The sequence below is a fragment of the Lynx canadensis genome, chromosome B4 (genome assembly GCF_007474595.2).
Source record: "Lynx canadensis isolate LIC74 chromosome B4, mLynCan4.pri.v2, whole genome shotgun sequence".
NCBI classification, from domain to species: Eukaryota; Metazoa; Chordata; class Mammalia; order Carnivora; family Felidae; genus Lynx; species Lynx canadensis.
In genome coordinates, this window is record NC_044309.1 from 135221687 (window position 1) to 135242449 (window position 20763).

The window sequence follows — 20763 nt, forward strand, 5'->3', positions numbered from 1 at the left end:
TTCTTCTTCTGTTAATCTGCCTCATGTCAATTTGATTCTTAGTCCAGCCAGAAGGACCTTGAAGGGCACAGGAAATTCTTCCTCCCCAACACCCTTTACCAAGACGTCCGGGATAAATGGAACCACCCAGCATGTGGCCTGGCCTTTGAGCCGGTTCCATGTTATTGTCTCGGTCAGTAGTTTATTCCTTTTTACTGCCAAGAGCTGTTCTATCGTGTGGAGACACTGCCATGTACTTGCTTGCCCTTTCGTCCTGTTGAAGGACTCTGGGGTTGTTTTCAGTTTGGGGCAATTACAAATAAAGAAGCTATAAAGATTCCTGGGCAGGTCGAACACTTAAGAGTGGGAATGTTATACGATAAGCACACATCCAACTTTGTAAGAAATCGCCAAACCGTGACCCCAAGTGGCTGCACATTTCGCCTCCCAGCTGCAGGGTACGAGGGTTGTGACTGCTCTGTGCTCTCCTTGGCACTTGGCGCCGTGTCGGGTTTATTTTTGTAATATTTTACCATTTTGTTTAGTACGTGGCAGTTGTCTCACTGTGATTTTAATTTGCACCTTCCTAACGTCTAGTGACGCTGACAGCCTTTTCTCGCTCCTGTCTGCCGCCCATATGTCTTCTTTGACAGAGTGTGCTCTCTTTGTTTCAATACATTAAAAAAAATTGAGGTATAATGCCGACTGGTTTTTGAAGTGCAAGAAAAGTTAATTTGCAAATACGTGACACAGCGATCGTATGATAAAGTGAGGACATACATGGTTAGCTATTTTTGCTTTACCAGTTTTGTAGTTTAAAAGTTTCTCTCTTGCTTTTTTCTTTTTTTCTTTTTGGTTTTTTTTAATGTTTTTATTCATTTTTGAGAGACAGAGACAGAGCACAAGCAGGGGAGGGGCAGAGAGAGGGAGACACAGAATGTGAAGCAGGCTCCAGGCTCCCAGCTGTCAGCACAGAGCCCGATATGGGGCTCGAACTCATGAACCGTGAGATCGTGACTTGAGCTGAAGTCAGTCGCTTAACCGACTGAGCCACCCAGGTGCCCCTCTCTCTTGCTTTTCAAAACACTGGTTTATGGGGTGCCTGTGTGGCTCAGTCAGTTAAACGGCCCACTTCGGCTCAAGTCATGATCTCGCGGTCCGGTCGTGAGTTCGAGCCCCGCGTCAGGCTCTGTGCTGACAGCTCAGAGCCTGGAGACTGTTTCGGATTCTGTGTCTCCCTCTCTCTGACCCTCCCCCGTTCATGCTCTGTGTCTCTCTCTGTCTCAAAAATAAATGTTAAAAAACAAAACAAAACAAAACAAAACAAAATACTGGTTTGTTCTGAGATAGCCAAATGGCAGATAACTTTATGTAGAAATTTAAAAACTTCACAAGATTTCTTCCAAACCTTATTATCAGTTGATTTATTCACAGAAAGCCCAGTAGGGTCTGAGGCCACCTATATTTCTAAGTTCCTCTAAATTCAGGCTCACCCCCTCAGATACCAAGATACTAAAGGCAGACACTCACCACACATGTCCCTGGGTGCAGGGCTGGGACACCCCCCTTCCTCAGGGGCTGCCCAGACAAGGGGAGGGGCGAGAGGTGGGGAAGGTCTACTGGAGGCAACATCCAAACCAAATTTTCAAGGACCAGTAGGACGCTGGCCAGGTTAAAGGCAAGGAGAGAAGGAGAGGGACACATCTGGAGAGAGAGAACAGTATGGGTGACAAGCTCTGCCAGCAAGGAGACCCGGGGGTGCTGGCCATGAGGCATGGAACGTGGAACACAGAACGCAAGGGAACGACTGGCCATTTCGATGGGGGGTTGGGTGCACTGGGGGTGGGGGAATCAGATGGTGAGAAATCTCGAGGGTCAGGCGTTCATCCTGGAAGGTGCCACGCTCAGGGGCTGGGCGGGGGGCTGGAGGGGGCGGGGGGGGGGGCGGTTTCAGGAGTGCGAAGCTTCCAGAGGAGGGTGCGAGCGTAACCTCCTCAGGCTGGGGCCTCAGCAGTGGGGACAGAGAGCGGAAAGGCAGGACAAGGGACCGCTCTGTCCTCCGGGTGGCAGGTGGGGGCAGGATCCCAGTGGCCAGGCACCTGGCCGGGGGAGGGGGGGGATCGTAATTCATGCAGGTTGGGCTTGGAAAGAGCAGAACCACCACCTTCTAGAGTCCTCCAGAAGCCACTCTCCTGCCCCCACTCCTCCTAGGGGGCCACACTCCTCCCCACCACCAAGCTCGCTGTCTTCCGGGGAATCAGAATCACTCCATCCTCTCTCCACCCACAACTCCCTACCCTGAGGCCTGGAGGAGCCCCTAGCAGTCAGCCCACCTCTCCCTTTCTCTAAGTCTGACTCCAGTCGTTCCTTGGGTTTTCCTCCACCCCAGGGGCTGAGAATCCAGCGTCAGACACACCTTGGGTTTATAGTCAGCTAAGACGAGTCTGGGGCTGGAGGTGCAGTGATCCCTGTGCAGAAACATCTGGGTAATTGGGAATCAGAACAGAGACAGTGGGCTCTGTCCAAACCCCAGCAGGTTTATAATTACAGGGGCGCCGGGAGGGACTGTTTGTAAACAGGTCGCACCAGCTCCTCGTTTATCCTCTGGGTGGAAACAGTCTGGAACTGCCTTTCACGAGGACGCTGCACAATGCCTGCTTCTCTGACTTTAGAGCCAACTTATCCGGACCAATCCCCTTCTGTGGCGCACGGTGGCCAAAGGCAACAGGAAAGCTGGAGGATTTGGAAGCAGCCCAGTGAGACCTCCAGGCTCCCAGGCGGGAGACAGGGCGAGCGAAGGCAAACCAAACCTGCAGCTCCTCGGAGCCCCCCACCTGTCGGCCTCCCAGTGCCAGGGCTGGGCCCCAGTACAGGCTCAGCTACCATCACCTATGCTAACCACAGGCCACTGGGTCAGAGGAACCTACAAGGTACCACGTACTGGTCATCTCAAGCACACCTTCCATTTTATTCTTTGTACCCTCCTCTTTGGCTGTTGACCACCAGACCCGTCACAGACAGATTACCTGTTACAGCCTAAGTCCCAGAGTGAAACCAATGGCCCAAGTGAGAACGGAGCCAGGCAGGGCCGCCCCAAAGCCCACACTCTCCTACCCTGAGCTGCCTCGGCTCCCTCCTGCCCGTGGCTCATCTCAACACTACCAACGTTCCCGATGGACTTGGGGCCCCCCAGGAGCCCCAGTGAGGTTGTGGCTGCCTCACTGCCGACTCGATGCACAACAGAGTGAGGGAGTGGCAGCCTGTGCCCCAAAACACCCTGCCCTCCCCAGCCAGTTCCTGTGTCCATGCCCCCAGACAGCTTTACTTCCTGCCGTCCCAAGCTGTGCAGGCCAGACCTGCAGCGCACAGGACGTCAACCCCCAAATACCGTGCGTCTCACACTGTGCCCTAAGAGGGTGTGGACATCCTCATCCACCACTCTTCCCCCATTGCCTTCCACGGGGTCTGCCACACAGCTGGCACTCAGTAAGAATGTAAGATAGGACCAGAAAGTGACTACAAGAAAATACAGGTGACTTTGGGCTGGGCAAGATCCTTAAAATTTCAAAAGTCAAAGCTGTGCGCTTACATGCATGCGTGTGTATGTATATGAATACATCTTTTTTGCATCAAAAATTAAGGATTTCTGTTCAGAAGCCAACACCACGGACAAAGTTAACAGACCACAAACACTGTTTCCCAATCTGCTATGTCTAAATTGACAACACGCTAAACTGGAATATCCCAGTAAGTCCTATATACCAACATGAAAAAGGCCCCAAGGGAAGTCGGGCAAAAGGTATGAACAGGCAACTTCAGAGAGAAGCAAAGTCCAAGGGGCTGACGGCAGCGAGGCGCTCACACTCGTGTGATTGGGGAAATGCCCACAATCTCAAGGCTCTTCACCTGACAGACTGGCAAACCCCAGAGAGTGGGAACTGACAAGCGTGGGGCAGGGGGGGCATACGGCATACGGGACCCTTACTGTATACACTGGGGGAAGGTAGCCTGAGGCAGGCCTGAGAACAACCAGGCAGTAATTAAGTCATTAAGCAGACACATGCCCTGTGAGGACCTGGCGATTTTGTTCCTGAGTCATCCCCACAGAAATGTTCTCTTGGGCTGTGGGCACACAGGAGTCTTCACCCTGGGGAATGCATGGGTGAATGGGGGGGGGGGGAGCTGTGGCACACCAAGGCGGAGGCAAGCGGCGGGAAAAGTGCAGGACTGGGGTACAGACCTTGTGACCTGCACGGACCTCACGAACAGAAGGAAACAGAACGGCAACGGTGGGCAGCATGACAGCCTCGGTGTGAATTAAAAACAGCCGCACACAAAGCAAGGCTATCAAGTTTACGAGAACCCGGGCTAACACAAGCCACGACACTAGAGAAGGGAAGGGACTAGTGTCAAAGGCAGGGAGAGAGATGGTGAAGGACGTGGGTGTTGGGTCGCATCCCACCTACCAGTCCCAGCTGTCTAATGAGGCGCAGCTTGTCTTCCCCAGGGAGGCTTCCCTGAGACCAGCTGTCCCTGCAGGACCACCAAGGGGGAGCACCTGTAGCACCTGCACTTGCAGACAGGTGGGGCCAATTCCCCACCACAGGCTCCTGCTTGCTGGTCCACGTGGGGGCCACGAGAGCCCTTCCAAACACTGTCCCCATGGCCTGCAGCCACAGCTCGACCCACATGGGTCACGATCGTGCATGTTCGCCGCCTCCCTGCCCCAGCCGGACTGCAAGCCGCTGGCCACGGGCATCACAATGAGTGTTTCTCAGCAGCAGCAGCAGCATCATAAAAGAGCATGTCAATGCTGTGCCAGGCAGTGTAAAACAGCTCTACATGTGTCCCCTCCTGTGACAATCCTCAGCAGTGGATACCATTAGTGTTTCCATTTTATAGGAAAGGAAACTGGGGTCTAAAGAGGCAGAGTCACCCACGATCGTGCAGCCAGAAAAAGGAAGAGCCCGCCTTCCAGAACCTTCCTCGGGCTGAGAAGAGAGAGAGTAAAGCCAAGACTTAACGAGTCAATGTCAAGTGATGTGTGTGTTTCCAACCAGCCTTATGGGTCCCAGGGAAGGCCACAGCAGAGTTCAAGACAGAGAAGTAACATACGGGCCCTGTTCCTGATTCCACTGTGTGCCACTGAGGCTCATCAGGAACCCCAAATCTGTAAACTACTAAGACCGCTTGCCGAAGTTGACCTCGATTTCACGCCCTGAAGGCTTATTATGCCCTTTAACCTGGGACACTGAAGGCCCAGGCACCACAACTGCTCCTTGCACATCCTGGAAAGGCAGGTTCAAGGGCGAACCAGCTGTGCAGAGCTGACCAGACAGAAGGAAAAGCCCTTGGTGTTGTCCCTCCCTCCCGGCAAGTCCATGGAATCAGAGTCAAATGTTTTATCCAAAGCTGATAAAGTACACAGAGAGGCTCCGGGACATTCTGAAAGACAAGGATGAAAAATGACCCTGTTGGGATTCCTTAACTACAGGCCTGCAGACAGTGGGGAGATTGGCTGAATGAGCTTCTGTTACCTGGTTTGAGTCCCCCAGCCCCCAGCCCTCTCTGACGTGGCCGCCTCTCAGGAGGGAGAGGCAAAGATCTGGGCCTGGCCCGAAATAAATGGCCTTGTGTGGGTCTCTCTCCCCACGTTTCTATTCCTTCAGCTGTAAGGCAGAAGTAGAACTGATTTCGTAAGGACTAAACACACTGGGCTAGGGTGGGTTTACGGTACGGGCCGGTTTCTTCCCGGTCGGGTGCACTCTTAGCCAGGCTCAGGCATCGCTGGACAAGACCGGGCCATTTCCGCAGGTTGTCCATGGGGGCACAGGATCAGATGACCTCCAAGGGTCCTTCTCAATTAGAGGGTTTCTAATGGAAGGGTCTGTCAACGCTACCAGCTGGCCGGCTGCCCCTGAAGCCCTCATAACTCAATTTCTGACAGCCTCGTGCCACCCTCTTGCCACACACCGATGTGTCATCAACACCTAACTGCGCCAAGAACTGTGGGAGGGACGAGGGATACAAACTTCTGTGGTCCCTACCTTCCTGGGGTTTGTGGTCAGATAAATAACACAATTACAGACGGTGACAAGTTCTGGAAGGAATGCCCTGGGTCATCAGAGTTGCCTGAAGGAAAGGGTGTCTGTGGCAAGAGCAGAAGAGAACTCTGAGGGGCAAGGCTGCTTTCTGAAGGCTTGAGGCAGAATATCAAGGCCCCACGGAGCATGAGCCACACGAGACGCCACCCCCTCGGGGAAACTGCCCCCCCCCCCCAGCTCACCCTCCCTCGTTACTCCCGTATGGACACATGTAGCTACAAGCCCAAATGCGGTAACACAGTGGGTTCCGAGGGCAAGGACCGTGCCTTTATTCTCCGTCCTCCAGGCCAGGCCCACAGAGGGCACCCCGTAAGATCCTCTCAATGCCCGAATGCCGCTGGAGCGGGAATCCCCGCTCCACGCACACAGGGAGGGATGGCAAAGTTGCTAAGCGCTCAGCTGGACACACGGGCAATGAAGTAACTCGTGATCCTTTATTTACCAAGGTCTTAATCCAGTGAGCCATTCCAGCTCTCCTCACAAAACTAAAAGGAATGGACTGTTGGAGCACCACCAGAGAGTACCTCCAGGGATGACGGATGTCACTGACACTCGTGCCGATCTGGAAAGAGCCGTTTAAGCAGAAAGCAGCAGAGAGCCCCGCGGCTGCTTCACTCATGCTGACGAGGCTTTCCTTCAAACCCAGGATCCGAGTTAGTTCGGCCCCAGGTCTACCCGTGCCCCAGGCAGGCCTGGAGTGCTCCAGCCCTGGGCCTCGGGGTGTCGCCACTTCCCCACCCACGTGCCTGGTGGGGCGCACGTCATTTGCCACATCCCGCACACAGAGGCGGGGGGGGGGGCCCACGGTGCCAGCGCAGAGCCTCCTGTCTCAGCCTAGCCCAGCCCCTACTCTGAACCCCCCTTTCCGAACGGGGTCACCATCGACTTCAGGGTTGTGCAATCTGCTGGGCGCCTGAAAGCACCGGGGAGCGCGGACTCGCTCTGGAAAACCCTCGAGTCTGTGCCTGCTTGCAAGCTGTGCTCTGGCGCCCCTCGTTCTACGGGGCTCCACCTGACTTCTCCCCGCTGCCTTCCAGCTGGGCTCACCCACCATCTGGGCTCCCAACTCACCCTGCACTGGAACCAGAGGATCTAGGAGTTCCCCACCTTGGTGCTCCCCTGAACCGGCCCTCACCTCACCGGGCTCCACCTCCTCAAAACGGGGTCATGTCATTCACCTGGCGGGGCTCCGGGAGCCCGAACTGTGCTCTGGCTGCCTCTGACCCAGCACCAGTCCCGTCTCACTCCGGGGCCTCACTCCGGTCCCGGATCCGGTTTTCAGCTCTCGCTCCCAATGCTGACCGGCCCTGCCGGCCGTGCCTGGAACCGTGCTCACCAAGTAGGAGGGTGAAGAAATGAGGCTCCTTACCCTGCCAAGGCACCCTGTGCCGCTCGACAGTTTCAAAGCACAAATCCCAGCCTTCAGCACCGTGGAAGATCAACTGCTTATCGATCTTTAAATGTCCCAAATGACGAACGAAAAAAAGAAGACCCAGAATCCCAGAAATCCCGGTTCTCAGGTCTAACTCCAAAGGCAGAACACATCTGTCGAGAAGAAGGATGCGTTTAAACAAAGTTACTTCAGAGCTGACCTCCTCCTAGGGTGGCCAGCTAGGTTCACTGTGCTCTGCGCCCTCAGCATGCGATGCTCAGCGTCAGGAAAGGCCCGGCGACACCCATGGACTTGTCCCGAGCACAGCACACGCCCCACCTGCAAGCCATCACCCCCAAGACTCCACCCTGGCGCTCACACACGCTCACCCTTCAGCCGAGTGCCCGGGAAACAGCACGAGGACACGGCTGCCCAGTGACTAGGTCACTACCCTCCCTGAGTCTCCCTCACCCCAGGCAGGCGCTGGGCGAGGGGCACCCCACTGCCGTAAGAGCTGCCGTAACCTGGATGGTGAGCCGGGTCTTGCCAGGTGCGCCAGCCAGGGCTGGCTGGCAGCTGTTGTCGGAAGCTCTAACAGTGAAAGGGGGCAGGGACAGTTAGAGAGCTGACAGCAGGTGAACCCCTGAGGCACAAAGCCAAATTACCTTGGGGGGAAGACTGCCGGACTGGAAAAGTGAGAACAGCACTTCCTCTAGGCGGTGCCCCCTTCCTTCCAGGCCCAGCCCCTCCCCAAATCCCACTTCCACAGTCCCCCCACCCCTCCCTGAGTCCCCTGCCTCAGAATTCCTGGTTCTACCACCCCACACAACACACACACACACACACACACACACACACACACACACGGGCTGCCTCACCCTAACTCCAGGCCTGGGCCCCTCAGCTCCAGCCCCAAACGTCTGCATACAAATGTCTCCATGGAGCTAAGCCAGCACGGCCTAATTGAGCATTCAAGAGCCCACCAGCTCTAAAATTGGGTAATTCTATTTATTTACTGAGTAGAAAGGGAAAATGTTGTATCTTACATGGCTTAAACAAGTTGCTTTCACATCAGTGAGATCAAACAAGAGAATAATTTATCTTTAGAGGACACGCGAAGCACCTTGAGTGTTCGATTCTCTCAAGGAACGGCTCCTTACGTGCAGTTTGGACAGGGGGCACAAGCCCGTTCCCGTGTACGCAACATGCACGTGCAGGGCCAAGAAACGGGTGAGCGAGGAGGCCACACTCCCCGGGGCTCGGGAATCACGGCTGGGCCCTGTGAAGGCTGACTATAATCCCCGCAAGCATCCCGAGGAGGAGAGGTCCACCTAGGAACCCGGGCAGGCTGTCTCTCTATTCTGAGCCCGAGGGTCACACGCTCGCGAACAGTGGCGCCAGGGTCCGCCCAGACAGGACCCAACCATCTTCACGCTGAAGCAGAAGCATTAAGTGTGTGGCGCTCAGAGCAAAGGGACACTTCTCTCCCGTAAGCAGCTCCGGGGAGGCTGAGAGCTGGGGCGAGAGAGCAGTTCCAGAGGCAGGCGCCTGGGCCCAAACCCCGGCTCTGCCACCGACTACTTCTGGGAAGCTGGGCATCCGCCAACCACCCGAGCCTCGCTGTCTCCACCTGCAAAGTGGAGATGACCATCTCAGAAGGCAGTTCTAAGAACCGAGAACACCCACAAAGCCAGAGCAGGGGCCTGGCACAGAGCACGGGTGCATTAAATGCTAGCCGTTATCACCGTTTTTCATTTCTAAACTTCTTGTTGTCGGTTAACGTTCCTTTTAACACGTTCTGCTAAAAGTACATGGACCGTAAGCACATAGCTTATGCGCACACAGCTGGGTGACTTAGCAGCGAGTACACACCCACGCATGGGACACGGGGGCAGGGGGACAAAAGTCCCTGCTCGCCCAGAGCCACCTCTAACACAGCCCTGGCAAGCCCACTCGGGGTGGGGGGAGGGGAGCCTCTTCCGCATCCTCACAGCGTTTGCTCTGGACCGTTTAAAAGGCCCTTGTATCTGTTTTATTCACGCCGTGTCCCCAAGGCCTAGCACGGGGCCTGGCACATGGCAGCGCTCTACAACTATTCACCGAAAGACTGATTTCTGCCCACTATTGTGGTTATTTGCACACATATTTTAATTCCAAATATTTCACGCAAGCTTATGAGCAGAGCAGGTCTTACCACCCAGCATCAAACCTCTTCCTTTCTCTGACTTACTCATGCATCCAGTCGGCGATCATTCAGCGTGTCAGGCACCGTGCTAAGTCCCAGGCACCCAGGCATGAGAATTTGAGGATCGAGAATCGAGTCCTCGCCCTCAGGTTCTCAGAGCCCAGAGGGAGACGCACACGGTGAGACTACACGCTGGATGGGCCTGCGGGAAGGCCGCCTGAGCCCCGCCAGAAGGGGTCAGGGAAGGCTGCCTCGAGAAGGAGCTGGAAGGAAACGGAGATCAGGCTGGAGGAAAGACCACGAGGAAGGCAGGCAGCGCCCTGTGGACAGGAGCCTGGGGGTGCTCCGTTTAGCTGAAGCCCAGGGCAGTGCCGCTCAGGAAGGACCAGGTGGTTCAGCAGCTGCCAGCCCGGGCTTAGGTCTTAGTTATGCTAACGAGTATGGCTCCACCGTGGAGGGTTAGGGTGAATGCAGAAAACAGAAGCTTCCCATCCCCAGGGCAAGGAATCGCACAGGTTTGCTTTTCTGGATGACCCCCCTGGCTTCAGGCTAGAGAACAGACTGAACACAGCACAGGGGAGGCCAGGGCCCTGACCTTCCATCATGACGCAGCAGGTACTAATTTGCCTGAAAGAATGAATGAATTAGAAACTTTAGGGCAATTACGGCCTGCCACCAGCCTGCCGGGAGCTAGGCCTGAGCACGGTGGGATCACGACAAAGCCGATGCACCCACAGACAGGCCGTCACGCGGAGAACTCCGTCCAGGTCTGCGTACGTCAGGGCGGTGGCCAGAGAGCAAGTGGAATAGGTCACTGCCACAGAGCACCAAGGTTGTTGCTTCCATGTGTCTTGCGCCTCCGCTCACCGTCCCCCTGCTGCCCTGTGACTGCCTGACATGGCAAATGTTGGCTTTGGGGTCTCAAGACCGTGGACTCAGCCGAGGGTTGGACCACGGTGGCCGCCATCAGGCTCTGCGGAAGCCACGGACACAGGGCACTGGCATCTTCTGAGTATGTTACCTACGAAACTCGTCTAGAGGAACGGGAGAAGCACACCCCGTTCCACGCGGACAACTTTCCAGGCCAAACGGCGCTGCGTGTGGAGACGCCCGCAAGTGATACCCCGTCTCCACAGTCCGAGAGGAGGCTGCAGGGGGAGGTTTCTGTGAAGGAGGCACCTGCCGACTCTTCGGGGGCCAAGGTTCCCAGAACACGTTACAGCAAGACACTTCTGTCCTCTTCATCCCCCAAATACTCTTCTCCTCCAAGGCTCTTGGCGCCCACAGAGCGCGCGGTACGGGTCAGCCCCAGCCTGGCTTCTCCGGGGAGATGTGAGCTCTAAGCGCACATACGACCGGCGGCTGAGCAGAACCCCTGCCTCGGGGATGAGGCGGATTCAGAGCCCAGTTTCTGAAGTTAGCAGTAGGCCCTCCCAGCCCGGCCACCAAGGGGTCCTCGGAGACCCGGGCAGCAGCAGGCCTGCAGGTGACAAACCCGCCATTTTGTGTGCGGAGCCCCCGAAGACAGAGGAGGCCAGGCTCTCCTAGGAAGCACTGGTGACACTTGAAAAGCCCCACAACTCGCAGCCGAGGCTCTCAGTGCACCGGCCCCAGAGCCAAAGAGAAGACCCGGGAGCAGGGCCTAGAAGCAGCGGACACGGTGGGAGGGCCCTCGGGCTTCTGGAGCGAGCCAGAGCCAGAAGACTTGCCAGAGGTAACCGAGCCCCCCTACCCCCGCCGGGAAGCCTGTGGGGAGGGGACGTGCCAGGCTCCAACTTGCCGAAGAAGCCACCCGCTTGCTGAACAGCCCCCCCTCGGCCCCAACCTACCCAATCCCACATGACTTCCTGCCTCCAAAGAATTCACGGTCTTCAGCCCTCTGCAAGGCCTTGCTCATTCCGGCCTCCAGACTTTACTCCAACCCAGAAGCCTGCCCCATCTCCCTGCTCCCGACTCAAAGTCCAGCCCTACCCACCCCACACACCTTCCCTGGTGATTCCAGCCAGCAGGCTCTCCTCCTCTGAACGCCACGACGCCCAGAGGCAGACTGCGGCTTGGTCCCACGGCCCTCAGACCCCGTGGAGGCCAGCATCCGTTCTCCACCCAGAGCCTTCCCCGCAGGGCCCCTCTTCTCTAAATGGCTCACTCTGTGTTGGGTGGTACACAAAATGTCCCCTCCAAATACCCACAAGCACTTGCATTGATATTAGTTCCTGTGGGGGATCTGTCCTCCCGCAGATCAGGACCTGTTCGCTCATCTAGCAAACATGTGAGTGCGGGGTGAGTACCAATCCCGCTAGGCCTCCAAAGCACCCTTCCTGCCCTTCCCCCAGGGGGAGCCCCACTTTCTGCCGCGCTCTCCAGCCAGCCTTCCGGCAGCCCACACAGTGATCTGTCTAGTGTCGGTCTCTTCCCACGGGAGCTTACCTCCAAAGGTCACAGCCAAAGGCTCCTGGAGGGCGGGGTCATGTCCCTCCTGCGCAGGCACATGGCCAGCATGCAGAAAAGGTTTCTGGAATGACCCACTCCAGTGAGTACCTTTCAGCAGAAAGGAGCAAGACTGAGCATGAGGACTTCTCCACCTCGAGACCACAAGGCTGTGTTGAGATTTGTACAGGTCTGTGGTCACATCAGCGAGAAGACACCTTTCGTGGGCAAGAGCGACCTTGCTGGCAGCTTGGAGAGATGCGCAGCTGGCCGCGTGCACCTACGCCACTCAGAGCCCGACGGGGCGGGTTCACCCTGAGTGATCGCTCCTCCCTTCAGCGAACACCCATCCCGGAGGAGGAGGAGGTGGGCAGCATGGAGTTATACAAGCTGAAAAGTGATTTCAGAGACAGCATCACAAGATGAGCCGACCCTGCCTAGAAAATAAATCGATGAGCCGACCCTGCCTAGAAAATAAATCGTTGGCCTTAGCATTCTTCGGGCAAAAGATGTTCTTGGCCGTGGATGTTATCGCAGCTAAGAATTTAACAGGGAGCCTGAGAGCTTCGATCAGCGACAGGACCTGTTAAAGCCACTCAATTTAATATATGCTGACACTATATACTGGCAACTTCGACCTTTTTTTTTTATTTTATTTTTTTTTTTCAACGTTTATTTATTTTTGGGACAGAGAGAGACAGAGCATGAACGGGGGAGGGGCAGAGAGAGAGGGAGACACAGAATCGGAAACAGGCTCCAGGCTCCGAGCCATCAGCCCAGAGCCCGACGCGGGGCTCGAACTCACGGACCGCGAGATCGTGACCTGGCTGAAGTCGGACGCTTAACCGACTGCGCCACCCAGGCGCCCCTGGACCTTTTTTTTTTTAAAGCAGCAGCTGAAGGCTTCTGCAGTAGCCCTATATGTAGATCCCTGATGTCTCCAGAGCAGTTTCAGCCATCGACTGGGAACTCAAACGATGCCGCCAAACGCATCCTGTGGGAACAGGTGATGTGCTGTGTGCGTGCTGACCCCCAGCGCCCACATCGGAGGGACAGAGCTCCCAGCCAGCACTTGTCCTGAACCCCCTTTCCACTTTACACACGCTCATTCCTGGAACCCTCACGACAATACTGGGATATAGGTACCATTTTTACCCCCATCTTACAGATTGGGCAATTGAGGTAAAGAAAAACTAGTAACTTGCCCCAAGCGCCCCCACCCTCCACCCCTATGTAGTTAGTGACGAGCCAGGAGTCGGGCCTAGGCCGCACCTCTGAACCGGTCCCGGTGCCCCTCCTGGCCTATGGCTCACAAGGCCCAGCCCGCTGTGTGTGCCGACCTCTCTCTGCACCGTCATCCAGCTCAAGGCAGGTGCTGATTAGGACCAGACGGTAATGTCACCACGGTTACAAAACAAAAAGTTTCCCCACAGCTAAAGGATTCTGTCTAGTTCGGGTTCACGGTCGAAACTAACGAGGACCTGCGTCCCCACCAGACGCACCCGGTCTCACCGGAGCTCACGGGAGGGCTCCGCACAGCCATCGCTGGCTGGCCGTGAGCTGGCAAGGCCACAGTCTCCCTCCCGGGGGCGAGGGAGACCCGTCTGCCCGTGAACCTGAACCTGCACGGGGGGCAGTCCTGAATTCCAGCACTGTCCCGGAGGCACCTCCAGACCGTATTCTGTAACTGCCTGTTCCAACACAGCTTCACATAGTCCACCACGGACACCCCACAACCCCCACGCCGTGAGGACATTCCTAACAACACCAGGAAGCCACTGCTGCGGCGGCCGGACTCAACCGTGACTCTGTCGTCACCCTGTCACTCTTAGGGCCTTCTGAGGAATGTTTCCTGAGGCAGGTGTACCTCTCTGGCTACTGAAATTTGAGCTCTGGCCTGGATACCCACCAGGGAGGCTGAGGGGTAAGGACTCGGACTGTCCCATTTCCCACTGGAGTCTCACACGACCTAGCACGTAGTAGCTGCTCATGAAACACAGACTTTTCAGAAGATAAAGTATTCAGCTAAAAGTCAATAATGACCTTTTGGCCAACACATAGGAAAGAAAAGTGTTAACAGAACTTTGAGTTTCTTGCTCACGTTTTTTAACACTGGGCACCTGTGATCACTGTCTCTACTAGACAATAATATCAGATGGTGTTTGTTCTCAGACAAAACGATACACCTACTCAATCTCCGTTTATAAAACTAATTCGTCCAAGTCCCCAGCAAACCCCCAGCGCTTCCTCCTTATATCTCACGCCACTCGCGCCTCTGTTGCCTGGAAAGCACCCACATGGGTGCTGACGTCTGTATTCTCACTTCATCCTGCAGCTTCCCCGAAGGCCAGTATCCTCTCTTTATTTTTTTAAGTTTATTTATATGTTTTGAGAGACAGAGAGAGAGAGAGAGAGTGCGCGCGCACAGGTGACTGCGTGCACGCCGGTGGGGGAGGGGCAGAAAGAGAGGGAGAACGAGAATCCCAAGCAGGCTCCACATCGTCTGACATGGGGCTCGAACCCACACACTGTGAGATCATGACCTGAGCCAAAATCAAGAGGTGGACACTTGACTGACTGAGCCACCCAGGCGCCCCTTACCCCCCCTTTAGAGATGAAGATTCTGAGGCTCTTATCAGTCAAGCCACTTGCCCGAAATCACAGCTAGCGATGGCACAGTCGGGAACAGAACCCGGATCTTTCTAACTGCAAAGCCGGTGCTCTCTCCACTAAGCCCACCGCTGCCTGGAAAGTTCCAGGGGTTTTGCCCCAAGAACAAAAATGGACTTTCCTTTAAGCAGCAGGCAGAAAAAAGTAAATGGGCTCAGGAAGAGTGACTTCCAGAGAAAACAAAACTCCCCCCACCGCCCACCTCCACAAAATTTCTAATCAGGGAAGGAGTTCCTCATGGGCCTAGACTCACGGGAAGATGCTCTGACAGCTCAAGGGCGGTTTGCTCGGCCCCCTGGACAGCCTGCACTGTCCCAGCATGGTGTCACATCACCGCCGTCCACTTTTCCACACACGAGTCAGAAGCCACGCGGCCTCTCGGGCCAAGCCCCGCAACGAGCATACACAGCCAAGTCACAACACGGCTAAGCACGAAAGCGAAGATCCGAGAATGGACACGGCGCTAAGACCCTGACAAACGCTGCTTTATCAGTCCTTCCTGGCAAGGTCAGCTCACCACCTGCACTGACAGCCAAGCCACCCCTGCCGCCACCTGGATCTGACCCCGAAGACAGGGCCTATCTGGGGTACGCTCATCTCCTCCCCCAGTTCCGGCCGGGAGAAGCCAGGCCCGTCAGGCACCATCGGCCTGCTCTCCACACACGTGAGGAAGCAAGCGTGGGCATTACCTCCCAGAAGCTATCGCTGGACACTTCCACTCCAACGGAGTCGTCGTAAGCGACAGACATCTCTTCAGACAGTGAGGGAGCAGCGTCCAATGCTTAGCGCAGAGGTCAACTTCAGATGCTCAAAATCCGTAGACAAACCTGTCAAAGAAAAAGCACGTCATTGTGGTTTTTAAATTTTTAAAAAAAAATTTTTTTTAACATTTATTTTTGAGACAGAGAGAGAGAGAGACAGCATGAACAGGGGAGGGTCAGAGAGAGAGGGAGACACAGACTCTGAAACAGTCTCCAGGCTCTGAGCTGTCAGCACAGAGCCCGACGCGGGGCTCGAACCCACGGACCGTGAGATCGTGACCTGAGCCGAAGTCAGACGCTTAACTGACTGAGCCACCCAGGCGCCCCTTAAATTCTTAAGGTAAGAAGCAAGTCACGGCCATCACACGACTTCCATATCCATTACTGCCTTAGTACAGAGCAGTCTCAAACGTTCCCTTTAGGTGAGAGAAAATCAATAAACACATATATATGCATGTGTTATATGCCCGTGCGCGTGTGTATTTCGTATTAACAAGCGAACCTTCTCAACATCTTACTGAAGAGCTCAAAGAGCTTTCTGGAGAACAGTTCGTGTTCTCAGACCAACAGACTGATAACCTTACTAAACAAGCTTCCTCGTCGCTTGGAGAAAGAGAGCACGTGTGCGGAGAACAGCGAAAGCAGGCAGAATTCCTGCATCTCTGGACTCGCCCTGCCCCAGCCTGTCCCACCCACCGGGCAGGACTAGGCCCTGCGGTCAGACACGAGTGGAAGCCATCCGCTTTGGCCACCTGACTCCACCCCCAGGCTCCCCCATGTTTCACTTGTGTTGGGCAGTGTGTCCCCAGCCACTGTGTTGGGCAATGTCACCTCAGCCACTGAGGCCCCAGATCAGACCAGTTTATTCTGATACCATCAGTGTGAAGGTCAGCTAGAGTAAAGACAAACAGGCGAAAGTGACCACTTCTGGGTCATGAGGCAGCGTTCTAAACCCAGGCAAGGGTGAAGGCGTGACTAACCCCCTGCTAGAGGGAGGTGCCACGATGTTCACGAGCACAGACCACAGCGATGCATGACCCGTCCACGGCCACGTGAGACTCGCTGGCTTCTTGGTGAAAAGTTGACTCCGCCCTCCTCCCCGTCACCCTGTGTCCAGATCACACAGCCAGAGTTCTGGAACTTCCCCTCACGACCAGAGTCAGGAGTCCAAAGCTTCAGCTTTGCTCGGGGAGGGACCAGGCAGGATGGGGTGGATGCAGGGTGACCCACACTGCTACGCCTCCAAGGTACAAGACTTTGTTCTGGACCCTTTTCCATATGCTACCACATTTAATTCTTACAACCCCCAAAGCAACAATCCAGAAGCGTGGTAAGGAACAGGAACACGGGCTCTAGAGTCAGGCTACCTGGGCTCTAATCCCAGACCTGTTACTCACTAGCTGGGCAGTAGTTGGCAAGTTACCCAACCTCTCTGTGCCTCAACAGCCTTATCTGATTATGGGACGTACATCACAGAATTACAGTGAGGGTGAAATGAGGCCAGACACACAGAGGCAAACAGTACATGGTCCACAGTGAGCGCTATGGACACTGTAAATTACAATGTAACATCATTAGATAGTAATAATTACCACTATCATTACTTTTGTCTCCACTTTATAGTTGAGAGAACTGGTGCCCAGGGAGGGGAGGCTAAGTAACTTGTCTACAGTCACCCAAGTCATGAATGGCAGAGACAAACATTTGACAAGTCTGCTACAGTAATGTTCTCTCCATCACACCAAGATGTGTTCCAAGAACAATCTGAAGTTTAAATAAATCTGGTGTCCTATAACCTAAGATCTAGTGGCTATTAAAAAGGCTTCATGAGGGGCGCCTGGGTGGCTCAGTCGGTTAAGCATCCGACTTCGGCTCGGGTCATGATCTCCCGGTCCGTGAGTTCGAGCCCCGCGTCGGGCTCTGTGCTGACAGCTCGGAGCCTGGAGCCTGTTTCAGATTCTGTGTCTCCCTCTCTCTCTCTCTGCCCCTCGCCCGTTCATGCTGTCTCTCCCTGTCTCAAAAATAAACATTAAAAAAATATATATATATGTTAAAAAAAAAAAGGCTTCATGTGATGGATGTCACAGCTTCCGAAGATGAACACAGCACTTGTACAGCCAATAAATTCAAAGAGCGGATGATGGTACTTCAGAGCCAAGTGCTCCAAGTTCACGCACGCTATAACCAGGCGGTTGCCCGGGTGCCACGTGCACACACTTCCTGACAGCATGCCGGCTGGACCTCGCTCCAACATCACAGGGCAGCGTGTGATTTTAACTCCAGGGTATCAGAAAGGCCGACCGTCTTCTCTGGCTGGGCCCTGGTGCCACGTCCCACAGCGCCCCCATCTATGCAATCGTGTGCTCTTGGCCCGGGCCCTCCTGGGAGCACGCCGGCCCATGTTTGCAGTGGCAGAAAGTCTTCTACCCAGGCCAGCCGTCTCTGCTCCAGGCTCCTCAGGAAATATCTGGGCTTTGGGCTCAGGCAAGTCTCAAAGTGGTCCAATCCGGCCGCTGGCTAGGCTGCCTGGCCAGCTCCGGGAACAGCTGCAGGGAGGAGCTGCAGGGATCTGGACGGAGAAGCAACTCGATACCTGAAGAGCTCAGCCGGAGGGACTCAGACTCGGCTGGGGTTCAGACATGGTGTAGACGTAAACGGACGGTCAGTTCTGCCCGAGATTTATTAAGAGCCTATTAAGTGCTGGGAGCCAAGAAGAGGTTGCCACTGGGCTCACAGCACAAAAAGACACACTTGACTTCTAGGGGCCAGAACCTGAATCGCCAAGTAACAAAACCAGGTAACACTGGATGGAGTTGCAAGGGCTTCAGAGAGGAGGCATGCTCTGAGCCGACCAGCAGGAACAAGGCGAGTCCAGCTCTCCTCGCCCGAGCCCCACACTGGCAACGTGATGATGCTCCCTCACTCCAGGGTCCTGAGCCCACCCTGGCACTGCACTAGCCCACTGTGACAGTCCCCAGGTGACAGCGGTCCCGGCACCACGCTGACCCCTGGCCTCAAGGACAGAGCTTTCGACATTTCACGATGAAGTATGATGTCTACTATGCGATATTTTAAAATTTCATTTTTTAGGTTAGAAAGTTCCTTTCTACCGTAATTCTTCTAAGAGCTGTGATCACAAATGGATGTTTACGTTAAGACTGGCTTTATTTTTCCTTAAATGTTTGGCAGAATTTGTCAGTGAAGTCTCGTGGGCCTGAAGTTTTCTTTAAGCACTTTTCATCATAGATTCTAGTTAAAAGGCAGAAGACTATTCATATATTTTCTATTTCTTTGTATGTTGATTTTGTAAAGTTGTGGTTCTATAGGGAATCCAGGCGATTTTTTTTCAAATTTATTGGCATAAAATTGTTCATATTATTCCTCCTATGATCACTTTAAAGACTGAGGGAACTGTAGCAGCGTCCCTCTTTTCATTGTTGACATTAGGTTTTTGTGCCTTTTCTCTTGATCAGTCTCATCAGAGATTTATCAATTTTCATTTTTATTTTTCAAAGAATCAACTTTTAGCTTGCTTTCTTTCAGTGTCTACTGAATATCTGTCTTCATTTTCCTCGATCTGTTCCCTTTATTAATTTCCTTCCTTCTACATCTGTGGCTTCAAGTTGTTCTTTTTCGGACTCTGGATATGGAAGTGCAGCTTATAAATAAGTTTTCTTTCCTCTCTTCTCACATACGCATTTAAAACTATATATTTCTCTCCAAGTACAATTTTAGCTATTCCACAATTTCATTTATTTTTTGTAATAGTCCCATGAGGCAGGTATCTTTATTCCCTTTTCACAGATGAGAAACTGAAGGTCAAGTAAATTGTTTAAGGTGATAAATGGTGAAAAATGGTGAGATTATGACTCAAGGCAAGGTTCTGCGGTTCTAAAATTCCAAGTTCTTCCTTTTACAGTATGTTACATATAATTAGCTGTTTGTGGGTATTATACTATGAAAATACCAAGAAAGTAGGAGTGCTTTCCTCCATGGGGTATAGGAAAAGCTAGAAAGGCACTGGCAGGCGGCTGGGCTCTGCCCCTGGGTGCTAGAGAAGGGCTTCCTATCCATAAGCGGAGAAGGTGGTCAACATGGCTCAAGGGAGACCAGGGAAATCTCATTTCCCCGGAAATCCGTGACTGGTGATTTTACGAAACAGACTTTGCAAAAACAGAATCAGCTCCCAGCCTTCAGGGCTCACATAAGAAATGTTCTCCTGACCAACAGAGAGATTCATTTTTTTACCACCAGAATGTGACCGGCGCCACGACTCAACAAGGCACAACGATCACCCACTCTTCCTGGCCCAAATGACCTCCTGAGTCACACCAGCCATACCCGGGCCCAGAGATGGTCTGGAAGGGACTGGAAGAAAGGCGCCCAGAAAGTAGTACGTGGCCCAGTGACGCCATGGCCATGTGTCAATTTAAAATTGGAAAGAGGGGAAGACCTGCCATTATCACCTATTCTTGGTGAGCCTCATTCATTCATTCATTCGTTCATTCATTCAACAAAGATCTAAGTTTCAAGAACTGAGCTTACTGGGGCGCCTGGGTGGCTCAGTCGGTTGGGCGGCCGACTTCGGCTCAGGTCATGATCTCACACTCCGTGAGTTCGAGCCCCGCGTCGGGCTCTGTGCTGACAGCTCAGAGCCTGGAGCCTGTTTCAGATTCTGTGTCTCCCTCTCGCTGACCCTCCCCTGTTCATGCTCTGTCTCTCTCTGTCTCAAAAATAAATAAAACGTTAAAAAAAAAGAACTGAGCTTATTAGTGCCGGGAATGCAAACGGCCCATGAGCTAGACCTTGGTTTCTTTTAAATGAAACTGAAAACTAAACTGGACTAGAACAATGGGAAAATTAGGGAAGATCCAAATGTTAAACCTGTCAAATGCAAACAGAAGAAATATTCTTTGCCTTTACAGAGCTGTAAATAAAGTGAAATTGGTAATGAATGCTTGATGGCAATCAAAATAAAGTCTCATAACGTCTGTTCTACAAATTTACATGAGACAAGAAAAAGCGATAATACCCGATGTTAAGGGGTCTCAGTGTACCCATCGGCTTGGGTATCCTTTTTTATTTTGATTTTTTTAACTGTATTTGCGGCTTCAGAAAACAAAAAGAACCCACGTTTCCGCAGAGAACTCAGAGAAGAGTCCAGCAGAGAAAGGAAAGGCAAGAAGAAGGATTAGCCACAGCTCCAGCGCTCACAGACAGCACAGGGCCTGCTCTTCCCAGTGTGTTTCCCAGCATCACTTCGTT

The 20763-nt window shown here is 53.8% G+C and overlaps 1 protein-coding gene across 5 annotated transcripts in view; it reads right to left on the reverse strand.

The window, feature by feature from the left end:
* PACSIN2 (protein kinase C and casein kinase substrate in neurons 2) overlaps nt 1-20763 on the reverse strand; it is a 135260-nt gene that overhangs the window by 24390 nt on the left and 90107 nt on the right. For all 5 annotated transcript variants that reach the window (XM_030320847.1, XM_030320848.1, XM_030320844.1 and 2 more), the window contains exon 2: nt 15427-15564. In XM_030320847.1, the coding sequence (XP_030176707.1) occupies nt 15427-15486 (60 nt within the window). In that variant the 5' untranslated portion in view covers nt 15487-15564. The remainder of the gene's footprint in view (nt 1-15426; nt 15565-20763) is intronic.